General features: G+C 33.9%; 2 protein-coding genes across 4 annotated transcripts in view; both read right to left on the reverse strand.

Moving 5' to 3' along the window:
- The window catches only part of LOC111391378 ((+)-neomenthol dehydrogenase-like), a 37,873-nt gene extending 20,166 nt beyond the window's left edge, over window positions 1-17,707 (reverse strand). The window contains exons 1-5 of one of the 3 annotated variants that reach the window (XM_023016594.1): window positions 17,655-17,707; window positions 11,080-11,127; window positions 9,156-9,402; window positions 8,404-8,505; window positions 7,451-7,630 (exon numbers count right to left, since the gene is read on the reverse strand). In XM_023016594.1, coding sequence (XP_022872362.1) covers window positions 7,451-7,630; window positions 8,404-8,505; window positions 9,156-9,402; window positions 11,080-11,127; window positions 17,655-17,677 — 600 coding nt within the window. In that variant the 5' untranslated portion in view covers window positions 17,678-17,707. Of the gene's footprint in view, window positions 1-7,450; window positions 7,631-8,403; window positions 8,506-9,155; window positions 9,403-11,079; window positions 11,128-11,148; window positions 11,167-17,654 lie in introns of those variants that run through there. The other 2 variants (XM_023016593.1, XM_023016595.1) reach the window with 2 other exon arrangements.
- LOC111391380 ((+)-neomenthol dehydrogenase-like) lies at window positions 14,205-16,715 on the reverse strand. The gene is made up of 5 exons (XM_023016598.1): window positions 16,497-16,715; window positions 16,114-16,422; window positions 15,896-15,997; window positions 14,953-15,132; window positions 14,205-14,721 (listed from the first exon to the last, which is right to left on the reverse strand). The coding sequence occupies exons 4-5, from the start codon at window positions 15,034-15,036 to the stop codon at window positions 14,335-14,337; spliced, it is 471 nt and encodes a 156-aa protein (XP_022872366.1). The 5' UTR covers window positions 15,037-15,132; window positions 15,896-15,997; window positions 16,114-16,422; window positions 16,497-16,715; the 3' UTR covers window positions 14,205-14,334.
- Window positions 17,708-18,102: the final 395 nt, after the last annotated feature.

The raw sequence follows: 18,102 nt of genomic DNA on the forward strand, positions 1-18,102 counted from the left end.
TTAAAGTTTAGTCAATAAAGTGATCCATTAATTTTAATTTTGAACTAATTGATATTAAATGTCATGGAAATAGAGTATAGAGACCAGAAGGGTTATTTTAAATTGATGAAGGGGTCAATTTAGGGATGTCAAACGAGCCGAACGGCTCGTTGGCTCGTTAAAACTCAACTTGTGGGCGGCTCGAGCTCGAGCCCGAGCCGAGCAGGGGGCTCAATCCCACGAGCCAAGACCGCAAGCGGCTCGTGGACCTTGTGCTCACGAGCCATTTTGACGAGCCCACGAGGTCGTCCAAAAAATTGAATTTAAAAAAAAAAGGTGCAAAAAAAAATTTAAAAAAAAACACGATCACGCGAGCGGCTCGTGGGCTAAGCCGAGCTCAAGAAAAGGGCCCAGCCGGCTCAGCTCGGCTCGGCCCATTGACATCCCTAGGTCAATTTAAAATAACTAATAGATAATAATTGTCATGTACAGTTATTTATCATAGGTTATGATCCCCAATTGTAAGTGAATTTCTCTGTATCCCCATCAACAAAGTAAAATTTTCTAAGAAATTATGTGTCAATTGGAAAATCATAATCCGTTCAAAATACTCACATCTATGGATCAATGTATGTTTCCACTTTTAATCTTCTCTTTGATTTCAACATGGAGGATTTACATACATATGAAAGGGTTTGACGAAAGTTTTGGTTCCTTTTCAATTCCTACAAGTGGTATTAGAGCATTCCATTGTTGAATCTTTGAAAAATTGCAAGAATTAAGGTTTTAAAAATTTTGATTTTGGGTCATTTGATCTTCCATCATGTGACTGTATGGAATTTAGTGCTTGCAATATTTTCAGATTTGACAATTTCGGATCTATTTTTTTGTTGAATTTGAAAAACGTTTGGCACATCATTCTTGGTTATCTTCCAAGATTTGGATTAAATTTTTTTGGAATTCGCTTTATGGTTTATTGGGTTTCAAAAAAAAAATAAAAATTTGAACATTCAATTATGCATTCATCGCCAGTGCCGCAACGTTGCAGCGCCCAACAATAGCGTGGATGTTGTTGTTGGTTCTAGCAACGTCGGTAGCGCTGGACTAGGATGGGTTTTGGGACGGGGGCCGGAGTTGCAATTTCGATAATCTCAGGCCCCTACTTGCAAATTAAGATTAGGGTTAGGTTATATTTTAAAATAAAATTTTAAATTTTAGTCCTTAAAGTTTGAAATCCATCCAAGTTAGACCTTTAAAGTTCTGGGTTTAATAATTCAATCCCTAAATTTTGAAAATTATTTAATTTGGGCCATTAAAGTTCTGATTTTACAATTAAAGCCCTCAATGTTTATAATTAATTCAAACTGGCCCCCTAAGTTTTAAATTTTTCAAATTTTGATCCTATAGTTTTGAACTATTAACCCTTAGGTCCCTAAAGTTTCAAAAGACATCTAATGATGCCAAAATTGGTGATTCTCTTTCTCAAATTATGGTATTGAGGACTCTTTTGAGAGGTATAATTGAGATTTAATTATGTGGGACAATCAAATTCAAATATTTTGGTAAATCATTTATGATAAAATAAGATTGCCTAGCATTTTAAACAAACTAATTCAAACAATATTTTACCAAAGTGACCTATCTTGTGTAGATTGGTTTGTTTGGGATGTTTAAAAGTTGTGTGTGTGCTTGTTCATGTGGGTATTAGCCAGTCCAAATGAAAGTTAATATTTGGCTAAATTACATAAACACTTGTGATGATGAATGCGTGATAATTATAAGATTTCCACGTGAATAATATATCAATCTAAAGATGGGTTTACTTTTGACAGTAGTTATTGTTAATATTTGATCACTATACCAAGAGTACCACTAGCAATTAATATTACTATCCAAAGACTTGATATTAATGTTACACTAGGTGTCTTGAGATGGATTTTACCATTTTTTGCATTTATTGATCATTAAATGTGGATATTGATATGAGCATGATTATTTATTTATTTTTGTTTTCTATACATTTACTTCATCTGCTACTTCAATATCTGCTAATGTTAATTCTATTGCCATACTTAATGGAACAAACTTCAAGGATTGGAAAGAGAACATATTGATTGTTCTTGGCTGCATGGATTTAGACCTTACGCTCCGATTTGAGGAGTCCACTCCTCTTATAGAAGAAAGTTCGTTCGATAAAAAGAGAAACTTTCAGAAGTGGGATCGTTCAAATCGCATGAGTTTAATTGTCATTAAGCGCGGTATTTCGGAAGCTTTTAGAGGTACAGTATTCGAAGGCGTATTTAATGCGAATGAGTACCTTGCTGAAATTGAGAAGCGTTTTCAGAAAAATGATAAGGCTGAAACAAGCACGCTTTTGCAAAGATTGATTTCAATGAAGTATAAAGACAAGGGGAACATAAGGGAGTACTTCATGGAGATATCTCAAATTGCTTCTAAACTTAAAGGGCTAAAGCTTGCGTTGCCTAATGACTTGCTTGTACATTTGGTATTGATCTCGTTTCCTGCACAATTCAGTTAATTTAAGGTCAATTATAACTACTAGGAGGAGAAATGGTTTCTAAATGAGCTCATTTCATATTGTGTGAAAGATGAAGAAAGGTTGAAGTAAGAAAGAACTGAAAGTGCTCACTTGGCAAGCACTTTTAAATATAAGGGCAAGAAAAAGAAGAAGGAATATAAAGCTATTCCTGAGGGTCTAGCACAAAAGAAATGGAAGGTAGACTAAGGAATTTGTTTCTTTTGCAATAAGACTTGGCATGTAAAGGACTGTACCAAATATCATGCTTGACATGCAAAGAAAGGGCTTCTTGAGCTATCGAAAGCCAAATGATGGTGGAAGTTGACGTAATAGGTACTTTTAGAGGGTGTTTGACACCCATTCCTAAGAAAAAAATGAATTTTAAAATAGTAAATTGATGGAGAATGTGTGGTTGAGAAGTCTTTGATTTACGTGTAATATTATTTTAATGAAGAATGTGTGGTTGAAAAGAAGAGAGAAAAAATAAATTTTGAGAAAAATGGGAATCAAACGGGCCCTTAAATTGTTATTAGGAACTCGTCATTATCTGGATTTGAAAGACACCTTTGTTGTACCTTTTTTTAGATGGAATTTGATTTTATTTTTTAGTTGGACAACTCTGGATACTATTGTTCATTTCAAAACAATCAGTTTAGTTTCATTAAATTCCAATGTTATTGGTACTGATTCATTATGTACATATGATAATCTATATTTGTTTGATATTATTGTATCATATAATGAAACATTGCATGTGGAATCATGTGGTACTAAATACAAATTAAGTAAAGTGAATTTAGCAAAATTATGGCACCATTAGAGTTGAACGGCTTGTGTCAGATTGTATTTTGGACTCCCTTGACTTCACATATTTTGATTTATGTATTGATTGTATCAAGGAAAAACAAACCAAAACAAGGAGATTAGGTGCTAACAGAACTTCAGATGTTTTAGAATTGATGTACACAGATATTTGTGGACCATTCTCTACGACTTTTTGAAATGGTCAACAATATTTTATATCATTTATAGATGACTACTCACGTTATGGGTACCTATATCTTATCCACGAAAAGTCTAAGTTACTGGACGTGTTCAAAACTTTTAAAATTGAAGTTGAGAATCAACTTAACAAAAGGATAAAGAGCGTTAGGTCTGACTGTGGTGGTGAGTACTACGGCATATATAACGGTTTAGGTGAACAATGTCCAGAACCATTTGCTAAATTTCTAGAGAAATGTGGAATCGTCCTACAATACACCATACCAGGATCGCCTAGCATGAATGGTGTAGCTGAAAGACGAAACATGACTCTTAAGGACATGGTAATGAGTATGATTAGTCATTCCACCTTACCAAAATCACTCTGGGGGTAGGCATTAAAGACCACAACTTATATTCTGAATAGAGTACCAACTAAGGCTGTTGCCAAAATACCTTATGAGCTTTGGACGGGCAGAAAGCCAAGGCTAAAGCATTTTTACATTTGGAGATGTCAGCTGAGACTAGGCTTTATAAGCCACATGAAAAAAATTGGAATCCAAAACAGTGAGCAGTTATTTTATTGGTTATTCTGAGCGATCAAGGGGCTGTAAATTTTATGATCTCATATTTAAGTCCATTTTTTGAAATGGGAACCTCAACATTTTTTGATGATGTCAAGTTTGGTGGGAGAAATAAAGTTAGAGACATTGTGTTTGAGGAAGAAGTTGAGGAAGGATCAGTTTCGAATCCTACTATTACTTTTGACAATGTATAGGTTTCTATACCTATCATTGACCAAGAAGTATATTCAGAACCTCAATAAGACAATGTTGAAGAACCTCCCATCCAAAATGAGCTAATGATTTCAGAAGTAGAAACTTAACAACCTCAAGAACCAATACCATTAAGGAGATCCACGAGAGAAAGGAAGTGCTATTCCGGATGATTTTATAGTATTTCTCCAAGAACATGAGGAAAATAATGGAATGGTGAAAGATGATCCAATCAATTTCCATCAGACCATGCGGGGTTCTAACTCTCAAAAGTAGATTAATGCCATGAATGAGGAGTATAAGTCTATGCAAGACAATAAAGTTTGGGATCTTGTCCCGTTACCCGAATGTGTGAAGCCCATTGGTTGCAAATAAATTTTTAAAACCAAGAGGGATTCGAAAGGTAATGTTAAAAGATATAAGGTTCGTCTTGTGGCTAAAAGCTTTAACTAAAAGGAGGGCATCGATTTCAAAAAGTCTTTCTCTCCAATTTCAATGAAAAACTCTTTCAGGACAATCATGGCACTTGTTGCACACTTTGACCACGAAATGATTGAGAATTATGATGGGGTTGAAATGCATTTTCTTCTTTGTATTCAAGAAGTATTGAATGACCGAATAATTAAAAGAAGGGCACACTATAGGGAAGGTCCTTTTGAGTAGATGAGGGCCGTCGGAGCGGGACTTCTTTGGAAAAAAGAACTTAACTAACTTCATTTTTCTGAAGGAGTCGTCATTTTCTATCAGGAAGGCTATGCCATTTACAATCGTGATAATCGATCCTTAAATGAGAGTTGAGGTTTTACATTCCCTTTTCAAAAAACTAAGACTACATTCAAGTAGGCATGCCAAGAGTAGTTTCCAGTTTTTGACACTGAACAAAACATAAACCCAGGTAAGCATTTCCTATCGAATGATTCCATTTGTGCTTGAGTTACATCAGATGGATATTAAGACAACATTTCCCAATGGTTACATTGATGAGACGATCTACATGGTGCAAACATAAAACTTTGGGTTAGGAAACCCGAAGAATATGCTTTGCAAATTAAAGAAATTCATCTATGGGCTCAAGTAAGCTTCTTGTCAATGGTACAACAAATTTCGTCAATTAATTATTTAATTTGGTTTTGAGATGAATGCCGTTGATGATTGTGTGTATCACAAGTTCAATGAGAGTAAGCATATTTTTTTGATTTTGTATGTTGATAACATACTACTTGCCACTAATGATATAGGCATGTTGCACGGAACCAATAGATTTTTATCAAGGAATTTTGAGATAAAAGATCTTTGTGATGCCTCTTTTGTATTAGAGATTCAGATACATCGGGATCGCTCTTGAGATATTCTTGGATTGTCACAAAAGAGTTATATCGATAAAATACTTAAGAGGTTTGACATGCAAGATTGAAAACCAGGTGACACTCCTTTCGCTAAGGGAGACAATTTAGTCTCAAATAATGCCCGCAAAATGACCTTAAAGATAAGGAAATGTAGAAGATTTCCTATGTATTAATGAATTAGGAGTTAATGTATGCTCAAGTTTGTATATGTCTAGACATAGTATCTATTGTTGGAGTGTTAGGCAGATATTTAAGCAACTCTATGATGGATCATCGGAAGGCAGCCAAAAGGGTTATGAGGTATTTAAAGAGAACAAAGGATTACATGCTTACATATAGTAGATCTGATTCGTTAGAGATCATAGGGTACTCCGATTCTGATTTTGCTGGATGCGAAGATAGTAGGAGATCTACATCAGGCTATATCTATCTGCTAGCTGGAGGACTATTTCGTAGAAGAGTGCTAAGCACACATTCATAACTTCTACCATCGCACCAGACTTTGTAGCATGCTGTGAGACACCTAATCATGGAATATGGTTGCAACATGTTGTCACTGGGTTGTGCATATTGAATGGCATAGATAGACCGCTGAAGTTATATTGTGACAATAACTCAGCAGTTCAGTATTTCAACAACAACATGAGCTCATCTAAGTTAAAACACATTGACATTAAGTTCTTGGTTGTGAAGAAAAGAGTACAGAGTGGACAGATTTCCATAGAACACATTGGGACAAGCTCTATGATTGCGGATCTGCATACTAAGGTATTGCCACCCAAGGTCTTTCATGAGCTCATTGCTCGTATGGATGTTGTATTTCTTGAGGATATCATATTTTAGTAGGAGTTTGTATTCTCGTTGCTTTATGTTTATTTTTGAACACATTTGTGTATGTGAATATTTTTCTGTGCAGAAATAAAGTATTCAGTTCTTTTTACCCTGCTATTATGTTTAGTATTGATCTGACTTAAGAAATAAGGTTGAACCAATTAGAAATAGACATGTTCGGATCACATAACATGTAATTTCCATGCTACACTCTCATGATTGATTTATATCATTTGATTGTATGGGTGTATGTGACCATTAATGGATTTAGTCACGCTAAATGTGTCGCTTTGATCCTACATCAATATAAATTATGGACAATATTATTTGAAAATATCCTTAATAATGATAGCAAAATTTTGAGCTCATAAAGCTGTGCGCATTTGTAATATTACATGTATGGCCTAGTGGGAGATTGTTGGAAATATTCCAACGTATGGGGCCACACATATGTGTATATTAAAAATGTGTGATGTTGTTTTAAAGTTTAATCAATAAAGTGATTCGTTAAATTTAATTTTGCACTCATGTGTATTACATGTCATGGAAATAAAATGTAGAGATCAGTAGGGTTATTTTAAATTGATAATGGGCCAATTTAAAATAATTAATAGATAATAACTGTCATGTACAGTTATTTATCATGAGTCATGGTCTCCAATTGTACGTGATTTTCAGTTTTTCTATATCCCCATCAATAGAGAAGAATTTTTTAATAAATTACGTATCAATTAATGGAAGATCACAACTCATTCAAAACATTCACATCTACGGATCAAGGTACGCTTCCGCTTCTAATATTCTCTTTGATTTCAACATGGAGGATTTACATGCATATGAAAAGGTTTGACAAAGATTTTGGTTCATTTTCAATTCCTACATTAATTACTAAAAGTAAGGTCATTTTATAGAAAATTTTTAAAAACACGGTTATTTTTCATTTTCTTCACTATTTTGGTCATCTGAAATTTTTTTCCACAGAAGTAAATAACTTTTACCTTCAATATACCCATGATAGAAGACACATTCACAATCCTTGGCGTATCAGACAACCTTAAGAGTGGAATAAATGCTTCAATCATTCTCTTTGTACCATAATAGTTAGTTTGCAAACATTGTTCTGCCCATTCATATGTCTGAACAAGTTTTCCATTTGCTGTGATATGAGCTTTTTGTGGCTGCATTATTGAAGAAAGAAAATCTGTTATTGAAATGATCCTGCCTTTAGGTTCTATAAATTAGTGGTCGACTGCATAAATCTCTCTTCACTACCGCGTAAACTACTCAAAGATCCAAATGGACTGTACCTTTTAAATCTACAATGATCATGTTAGTTTTGGTTTACCATTTCCTCTGTTAACCTATTCTATTGATAGCAGCATAAGAGCCTTTTTAGGTATATATAAGACACATCTCAAACTCCTAATTTGTCAATTTCTTAACCTGTTATTCTGTGCAATATCATAACTTCCCTTTAATTTTACAAAACAAATAAAAATAAAAATGTCCCGACTGCTTTAATCTACTATTTCTTATCTTATCTATTTTACCGTGATCACACATGCATCCATTATAACATCCTCATTTACTTCCTCCAAACATTCTAGTTTCTTTGAAAACATGTTAACATTTTGAATAAAAAAACTCAAAAGGAATATAAATCGAAGTGATTTCCACATTCTATGAAAAGGTGATATATCTCACTGCATACAGACTTTTTCATGTATGAACAATTAACTTGTTCAGTAGACTGATTTTTATAGCACTCAACAATATAAAGAAATAGAAGTTAAAAATTCCGTCAATTATAATGTCTGATCGTCTTGTATTATGTTTGTCTAAAAGTGTCATTAGTAGTAAACATTTTATTCTCAACTAATAGTATTCAATTTCGCCTGAAGTTTTCAGTTGAGTGATGAAATAAATATAGTACAAAGAGTCAAAGACCAACCTTGGAGTCATCAGGAAATGAAACTACATCTGCCTCAATTATATCTTTAACAACTAAGATATCTCCCTCTACACTTACTCCAGATATACCTGCATTATTCACCTGCATTTGAGTGATCAAGTCCATGAGCTTAAAAGCAGCATTATTGCTTCCCCACATTAATTAATACAGAAAAATGAACCATTCTTTAATTTTATAATCTGAGAAAAAATCTCAGCTATGTTGAAATGTTTTTCGGAGTGAAGAATAACTACTAAGCTACTCAGGAACATTAGGTGATTTCTTAAGCATGCATTGGATCCACATTGACTGCATGATGAATAGCTAGAATGTCAAACGAACTGACTTTGCAAAGGCCCAGCCCGACCCCTATTTTATGGGAGCCAATCTTGTCCAAAAAATCGAGGTCAGTAGATTTTTCATTCTTCTTTCTACGATGATATCGGATGTAACTAAGCTTGTTACCTCACAATTTTGGGTCAGCTACAAATTATACATTTTCGCTACTTTCTTGAGGTCGGCTAGATGAAACCATTTTTTGCCTCTCCATATCTTCTCGAAATCTAAAAACAAGTATAGCCACTTCCACAGGCTATGTTACTTTTAAGACAACTGTCCCTATTTTGACATCTCCCCCCGAAATTTTATCATTCTTATAGAAGAGATTAATCAATAAACACAAAAAATTGGGCCAAAAAAAAAGACAAAATTTAGAAAATAAAAAACATTGAAAAAAGAAGAAAAATTCATACCAAAATATCAAGCTTCCCATAAATGTTTTTGATGAAATCGGCAAGGGAAGCAATACTAGTTGGATCCATTACATCAAGTTGATGAAACACAACATTTTCAGTGAGACCAAAGCCTTTGAGCTTTTCTAGAGCTTCATTGCCTCTCTTCTCATCTCTGGCTGTCAAAACCACAACGACTCCTTTACATGCCAACTGCCTACATAGCTCAAACCCTATTCCTTTATTTGCCCCCGTCACAACTGCATACCTAGAGAAATAAAAAGATGAAAACGGTAAGGTCTTGTTAGATTCACAATATTGAATATATCAAATAAGACTAGACAATAAAATAGACATGATTTTTTATTTTTATTCTTTCCCCTTAATACAACATAATCTTGTTTGGTCTTAGGATGTCAACAAGTCGAGTTGAGCCGGCTTACTAGCCGAAACTCTAGGCTTGGGCTCGGCTCAAGTAAAATTAACACGGGCTTTTTTGGCCCTGATCAACAAGCAAAAGCTCGATCAAAAATTCGACGCTCAACCCGAGCTTTTTGGTTTTGGCATTATCGACCCGAGCTGGCTCGATTATTATTATTATTTTTTATTATGATTGGTAGCACATATTGCCTTTAAAAAGCACGCTGCATTTTATTTTATTTTTTTTATTTATATGATCATGGGTGTTCGGTTTAACTCACATATCTCGACTAATTCTACGACGTCCTGAAATTTACAGTCAGGTACTCACCTTTGTGATCCTGAAGGGACTCAAACTAAGGACTGTCTTTTTAAAGGTAGCTCTCTATCGCCTTTTCTTTAAATGAGTAGAGCCCGAGCCTCGGCTTGATTTTACCGAGCCTTTAGTTGGGCTGACTCGGGCTTTTTCACGGCTGAGCCGCGCAAGCTAAATTGTCATCCCTATTTGGTATTGAGTATTAAAATTGCCACACAACCATTTGGGGTATGAACTCATTCGTATTCATGTTGGGATGGAATCTCCAAGAAAGTTACCACGATCAACGGAGCGAGCTCATGCAATTTGGGTACTGTGAGAAAAACTCTTTGTCCATTTGATTGCAAATATGGAATTGAATTGAATTGAAAACAAATTTCAGAGAATTGAATTGCCTAAAAATTATTTTTCTGAGAATTGTAAATTATTGTGTTTGATTGATATAATTTTTCACATGAAAAATGTTAAAATAAAAGTGTTTTTTGGTGTTCGTTTGCCTTTGTTTTACATGAAAATTGTTAATTAAAGGGATAAAATTTATTGACACTGGGGATGAAATTTGTTTTCATTGTCAACAAAAAAAAATCGAGAAAATCATCTATCTTTTGATATTCATTTGACTTTGTTTTATATGAAAATTGTCAATTAAAGTAATATATTTTTTAACAAAAACTTTTAGAATTTGTTTCCATTGTCCCAAAAAAAAAAAAAAAAAAAAAGTCAACAGTGGATTGTATTGGTGGAAATTGGTTTTCAAGGAAAACCAAGAAAATCACAATTTCCAGGACAAACAAGGAAATCAAATTCCATGAGAAAAAATGTCCTATCAAACAACAAAAAAGTTGGAAAATGTAATTCATTTTCCATGGAATTCAAGGCCAATCAAACATGGCCTTACAATAACTGTTCTATTAGTTAGTAGAAAGAGGGGAAAATGTCCTAAAATTTGTGGCCTTGTATAAATATAGGACCTTAGGCAATGTCTCACCTTCCTAAGGGTTGAGCCACCTTCGGATCAGGTATGTAAAGATGATTTCAAGAAAATTAACGGTTCTCAATCTAAACTAATTTCAACGAAAGATTAACAGCCGTCATGGAAAATTTCTTTTCTACTACAGTCTTAACACTCTTTTTCACCACGATTATTAATTAGTCAAATATGAAAACTAAATGTGGCTAAATAATTGAATTGAAAGCAAGTTTATTTACCTGTTTGATGACTGGTTGCTCATTGTTTCTGCACTTTCACTCTTCTCTCTGCTCATTTTGAAGCTTAATATTACTCTGTCTCTCTCTCTCCCCCCCACAAGTCACTCCTACCTACTCCACTTCGAAAATTATACTGCCAATTTGACTTTGATTTGGCCCATAAACATGTTTTTAATCAAATGCTCTACAGTCTCCACTTTATTTTTCCATAATGGAGACAAGTACATCATTGTAAGATTCTTATTTTTTAATTAACATTATAAGATTATTAATTTGTTTTGAATATAATGAGACCATTATTGGTGAACAGGATTTGACATTTTTTAACTTTTATGAAGGATTTAACAAGATATAGTCGTAGAATAATGTTTAATGTATATCAAGTCGTCATTGCATACATTGTATGAAGTCTTCCGTCAAAATTGTAAATTTTGCACACGTTTGGTGTAGCTAAAAACGTTAATAAAAATCAACAATTAATTTTAACTATATATTCATGAGATCCATAGTTTTTATCAATTTTTCAACCACATATTTCGTTAAGTTTTATCAAAATCTAGATTTTTTATTAAAAAATTCAAGAAATTGAGGATGTCATGACAATATTACAGCTCTAAAGACCCTTCTTTCTAATAAATACAACAATTTTGCTTGGTTTACATCCCCCTCACAATAAGGGGCCCGCAAATATTTAATTCATGTGAGCCCCCTCACATGTTGAGGGGGCTGTACACCATGTACAATTTTTTTCTTAAGAAGATGGAGACATCAATTGGTACATCCATACACGATAATTTCTCTGCGCGTGATGAAAGATCTTTTCCATTGCATTAGTGTCCTCACTGCAGCCACAATTTTTATTTTTTATTTTTCATTTATAGATTATTCATCTCTTATTTTCAATGGAAATTAATTTGATGTTCTCCAATTATAATTTAAGAAAGTAACGTGAGTGCAAATTTTTACGGTTTTTACTCTTTTTTATTTAATTAGCTATAGATCGATATCCAAAGTAGTGAAATACTCTCAACTTTTAAATTTAAGCAAACGTGCCAAGGTCATATTTGGTATTTTTCATCAATATTTGTAAGTGTGTGATGTCAAAATAAACAAGTAGTACAGTAGGTCCAAAGAGCCCGAATTATCATATTAATTAAGGAACATAAGTAAGATATTATCTATTATAGTATTTTTTTTTTTTTTAAATTAAGCAAACATGCCAAGGTGTCAAGGACCGCAGCTTTACTTAGCCCCTTGACACTATCGCAGCCGCAGTTTGCCCAACTTCGGCCGCACATTGTAAATATTATTTCAAGTTTGAGTTGTAATTTTCGTTTCATTGTAATAGTTATTTTAATTGTAAAATAGCTCTGATATTGGTAAAAGATTAGTATGATTCCTCGTCTTTTAAACGTCTACTCCCGTCACTTGGGTTTTTGTTCAGAATGCTATTATAGGGGGTATTAGTCATTCAAAAATCTTTCAAGCTCACTGGTGTCCGCCCCCTGCACCAGCATTTGTAATTTTCTGCTTTCATCAATTGTAATGTTCAGTTTTCAGCAATCAATGTTCAATTTACTTTCAATGTATTCAAATTCTCAATTGTAAGCTTTCTACAAAATTGCAATCAAATTTTCTTTCGTCCCGACGCGACCGAGAAAAGGCGGAAGGTAGTCTAGCGGAGTCAAGAACAATTATGAGATTTTCATCAAGAACAATTATGAGATTTTCATCTTCCTTTTTGACCCAACCGATAAGGAGTAATTTTTGAGAAGTGTGATAATGCTGATTGTTATGACTTCATACTAAGACGATGATATATATAAATGGAATGAACTACAAAATCACAGTAAATTTATATCATAGCCCTTTCCTGTATCACAGCGGCTTGCCTGAAATCCTGCTTGCCTGAAACACTAAAGAAGTACACAAAAATAGCCCCGGTCTGGAATTCTTGATGTTCAACAAGTAAATGAAATTTCAAGAACTCCAAAAAATATGGGAAGCTTCAAGTTCTGCCATGACTAATTTTGGAATATAGAGGACAAGTCTTGGGTGGGTTTTATATCATTCAAGTGCTTGTTCGAATCTTAAATTACTTATTTTACCAGAAAGCATAATGTAATGGGATGTGTGAAACTACAAGTATGACTTCTTGCAAATCTAGATTGAAGGTGCAAATTTTTTATTGCATTTTCTCATTCTACTAGTGTTTCGATTCTATGATAGATATTGTTGCTAGTTGTAAGAAATGATGAATCGAGATCTATAAACTTGCATAAGGTCAAATTAACAGAAAAGAGATCTTCTGGTGAAGAAATCTCGTCTAGAGATGAGCACATAGATAACATAAAAGCTTCTGAAGTGTCGAGAATAGCACTTGGAAAAAAATCTAGAGCAACTTGATTATTATGTTGATTGATCCATAATAGAAAGACAAAATAAGGATACATCCTAATAGAACTATATCTTTGCAAGCCCTCTTCTAATTCGGCTATGATACATAACAATAAAGTCAATAACTCCAGAAAACGGGGCAAGCGGGACGACCTTTCCTGTTTCTTGTCCTAAGATTTTCAGGTGATGGGTGGAGAATAAATATCCTCATGGCCTAAATGTCCATCTCGGTCGCCATGCTTGGATTACTAAAAGTCTAGCAAGAAACATGGACAAAGATCACAAAAGAATGCATCCAACATCTAGCTTAAATTTCTCAATAAACATTCATAGGGGCATTGCTCTGCCGCCACCGACATAATAAAAGTCTGGCAAGGAGCATGGAGATGGAGTAATCTTGACACTTTTCCACCACATCTAAAACCCTAGAGTCTCCAACATCTACTTTAAATTTCTCGAACAACACATTTACTAATGGATTCAGCAGCAATTCATACAAAGAAATTACAGGTAGTAGTAAAACTCTATAAATATATAATCTTGGAATAGACATACCTGGAAGACAATATCAAAGAAATCGATTTTTAGATAAAGCAACATTTCACAGCAATCGATCTATAACAGAAGCCAAAAATCTCATAATTCGAACTGCAGATGAAAGCCTAAATCCGCTTCAATTGAAGAGTTTTAATTAGGTTTGGGCCAACTAAACATATGCAACAAAGGGAGGGAATAAATAATTTTAGGGATAAAATTTTGTAGGAAATCCATTACCAATATCATGAATACATAAATCTTTATTCAATTCAAACCCCATACAGTTACTCGAGAAATATAATATTTGAAAGGACCAAACTATCAGAAGGCAGATACATTCTGCCTGGAAAAGAACAATCCAGATGGGGGCGAGGCCCACCCATCCGGCAGCATTGCCAGCTTCAACAGACTATCTGCACCCTCTTCAACAGTCAATGAACCAGTATTGGCATTTATATCAGTTTTCACATATCCAGGACACACGCAGTTGATGTAGAAATTAGGGTATTTTTTGGCAATAATCCTTGTATAGGCATTAATAGCAGACTTCGACAATCTGTATGCAGGTACATATTCCGGCCAGCCATTGACTTTCAATGAGTTTTCTTTGAAGTCTTGAAGAAACTTGTTGAGCACATTATCTACTTTATCTTCTGTGAGTTCTTCTGCATTGCTTAGCACTTGTTTTGCCCATTCATTGGACTGAAACTGGATGTGGTATCATGAGAAATAGCATATATATGTCAGGTTCTTGAAGAGTTGTGTTCCGTTCCAAAATTCAAGTTTTTATAATCCCCTAAATTATCTTAGGTTGGCTCACCCTTAACTACTAAAAGTAAGGTCACTTCATAGAAAAATTTTAAAAACGCTGTTATTTTTCATTTTCTTCACTATTTTGGTCATCTGAAAATTTTTTCCACAGAAGTAAATAACTTTTACCTTCAATGCACCCATGAGAGAAGACACATTCACAATCCTTGGTGTATCGGACAACCTTAAGAGTGGAATAAATGCTTCAATCATTCTCTTTGTACCATAATAGTTAGTTTGCAAACATTTTTCTGCCCATTCATATGTCTGAACAAGTTTTCCATTTGCTGTGATATGAGCTTCTTGTGGCTGCATTATTGAAGAATGAAAATCTGTTATTGAAATGATCCTGCCTTTAGATTCGTGGTCGACTGCATAAATCTCTCCACTACTGCGTACACTACTCAAAGATCCAATAGACTGTATCTTTTAAAACTACAATGATCATGTTAGTTTTGGTTTACCATTTCCTCTTTCAACCTATTCTACTGATAGCAGCATAAGAGCCTTTTTAGGTATATATAAGACACATCTCAAACACCTTATTTGTCAATTTCTTAATCTGTTATTCAGTGTAATATCATAACTTCTCTTTAATTTTACAAAACAAATAAAAATAAAAATGTCCCGAATGCTTTAGTCTACTATTTCTTATCTTATCTATTTTACCGTGATCACACATGCATCCATTATAACATCCTCATTTACTTCTTCCGAACATTACTGTTTCTATGAAAACATGTTAACATTTGAATCGAAAAGCTCAAAAGGAATATAAATTGAAGTGATTTCCATATTCTATAAAAAGGTGATATTTCCCTGCATACATAGATTTTTTCATGTATGAACAATTAACTTGTTCGGTAAACTGACTTTTATAGCACTCAACAATAAAAATAAATAAAAAGAAATTAAAATTTCGTCAATTATAGTGTCTGATCGTCTTGTATTATGTTAGTCTAAAACTGTCATTAGTAGTAAACATCTTATTCTCAACTAATAGTATTCAATTTCACCTGAAGTTTTCAGTTGAGTGATGAAATAAATATAGTACAAAGAGTCAAAGACCAACCTTGGTGTCATCAGGAATTGAAACTCCATCTGCCTCAATTATATCTTTAACTACTAAGACATCTCCCTCTACACTTACTCCAGTTATACCTGCATTATTCACCTGTGAAATTTTCAGATTTTTTAAAATTACGATTCATAACAAAAAAATTAATTGTAGGAATGGGCTTTAAACATCTCATCTAAAATCGATTAATATCGAGTGGGGACAAGCTAAACCTTTTATGACAGTTGACGATCATTATTTGAGCAATCAAGTCCACGACCTTAAAAGCAGCATTATTGCTTCCCCACATTAATTAATAAAGAAAAATGAACCATTCTTAATTTTATAATCTGAGGAAAAATCTCAACTATGTTGAAATGTCGTTCGGAGTGAACTATTCTACTACTTAGCTACTCTGGAACAAAAGGTGATTTCTTAAGCATGCATTGGATCCACATTGATTGCATAATGAATAGCTAGATGTGTCAAACGAACTGACTTTGTAGAGGCCCAGCCCGGCCCCTATTTTATGGCAGCCAATCCTGTCCAAAAAATCGAGGTCAGGGGATTTTTTTCTTTTTTCTACGATAATATTGGATGTAACAAAGCTTGTTACCTCACAATTTTGGGTCGGCTACAAATTATAAATTTTCGCTACTTTCTTGAGGTTGGCTAGATGAAAACTTTTTTGCTCCTCCCATATCTTCTCCAAGTCTAAAAACAACAAGTATAGCCACTTCCACAGGCTATGTTACTTTTAGTCTACCTGTCCCTATTTAGACGTTTTCCTCCGAAATTCTATCATTCTAATAGAAGAGATTAACCAATAAAGACAAAAAATTGGGCCAAAAAAAAAAAAAAAAAAAAAAAAAATGGGGCAAAAAAAAAAAAAAAAAAAGACAAAATTTAGAAAATAAAAAACATTCAAAAAAGAAGAAAAATTCATACCAAAATATCGAGCTTCCCATAAATGTTTTTGATGAAATTGGCAAGGGAAGCAATACTAGTTGGATCCATTACATCAAGTTGATGAAACACAGCATTTTCTGAGAGACCATAGCCTTTGAGCTTTTCTAGAGCTTCATTGCCTTTCTTCTCATCTCTGGCTGTCAAAACCACAATGACTCCTTTACATGCCAATTGCCTACATAGCTCAAACCCTATTCCTTTATTTGCCCCTGTCACCACTGCATACCTAGAGAAATAAAAAGATGAAAACGGTAAGGGCTTGTTAGATTCACGATATTGAATATGTCAAATAAGACTAAACAATACAGTGGACATGATTTTTTTTCCCCTTAATACTACCTAATCTTATCTGGTACACCTAATCTTATCTGGTACTGAGTATCAAAATTGCCACACAAACCATTTGGTTATGAACTCATTAATATTTATGTTGGGATGGAATCTCCAAGAAAGTTACCAAGATCAACAGAGCGAGCTCAAGCTATTTGGGTACTGTAGGAAAAACTCTGACACTAACTGTTCTGTTAGTTAGTAGAAAGAGGGAAAAAGGTTCAAAAATTTGTGGACTTGTATAAATATAGGACCTTAGGCAATGTCTCACCTGCCTAAGGGTTGAGCCACCCTTAGATCAGGTCTGTAAAGATGATTTCAAGAAAATTAACGGTTCTCAATCTAAACTAATATCAATGAAAGATTAACAGCCGTCATGGAAAATTTTCTTTTCTACAGTCTAACACTCTTCTTCACTACTCAAATATGAAAACTAAATATGCTAAGTAGTTTAATTGAAAGCAAGTTAATTTACCTGTTTGATGACTGGTTGCTCATTGTTTCTGCACTTTAACTCCTCTCTGCATATATATATATATATATATATATATGACATGGGACAGAATGTTTTTCACATAATGAATGACCGACAATCGCGTTGGCCGTGGGCCCACCATTTTTAGGATTTTTTATTCATGCGGGGCCAAGGCGTTGTGAGATGAAGTCAACGATTATGTTAAATTTTTTTTGGCAAAGTAGTTTAATTGTTGTTTTGAAATTATACTGCCAAATTAACTTTGAAGTGCGATCTATAAACATATTTTTAATCATATGTGTACTACAGTCCCACATTTTTTTTTCTAGAATGGAGAAATTCTTATTATTTTGATTAACATTATAAGATTATTAATTTATTTTGAATATAATGATACCATTATCGGTGCACAGATTTGACATTTTTAACTTTTATGAAGGATTTAACA

This window comes from Olea europaea, unplaced genomic scaffold (assembly GCF_002742605.1).
Source record: "Olea europaea var. sylvestris unplaced genomic scaffold, O_europaea_v1 scaffold786, whole genome shotgun sequence".
NCBI classification, from domain to species: Eukaryota; Viridiplantae; Streptophyta; class Magnoliopsida; order Lamiales; family Oleaceae; genus Olea; species Olea europaea.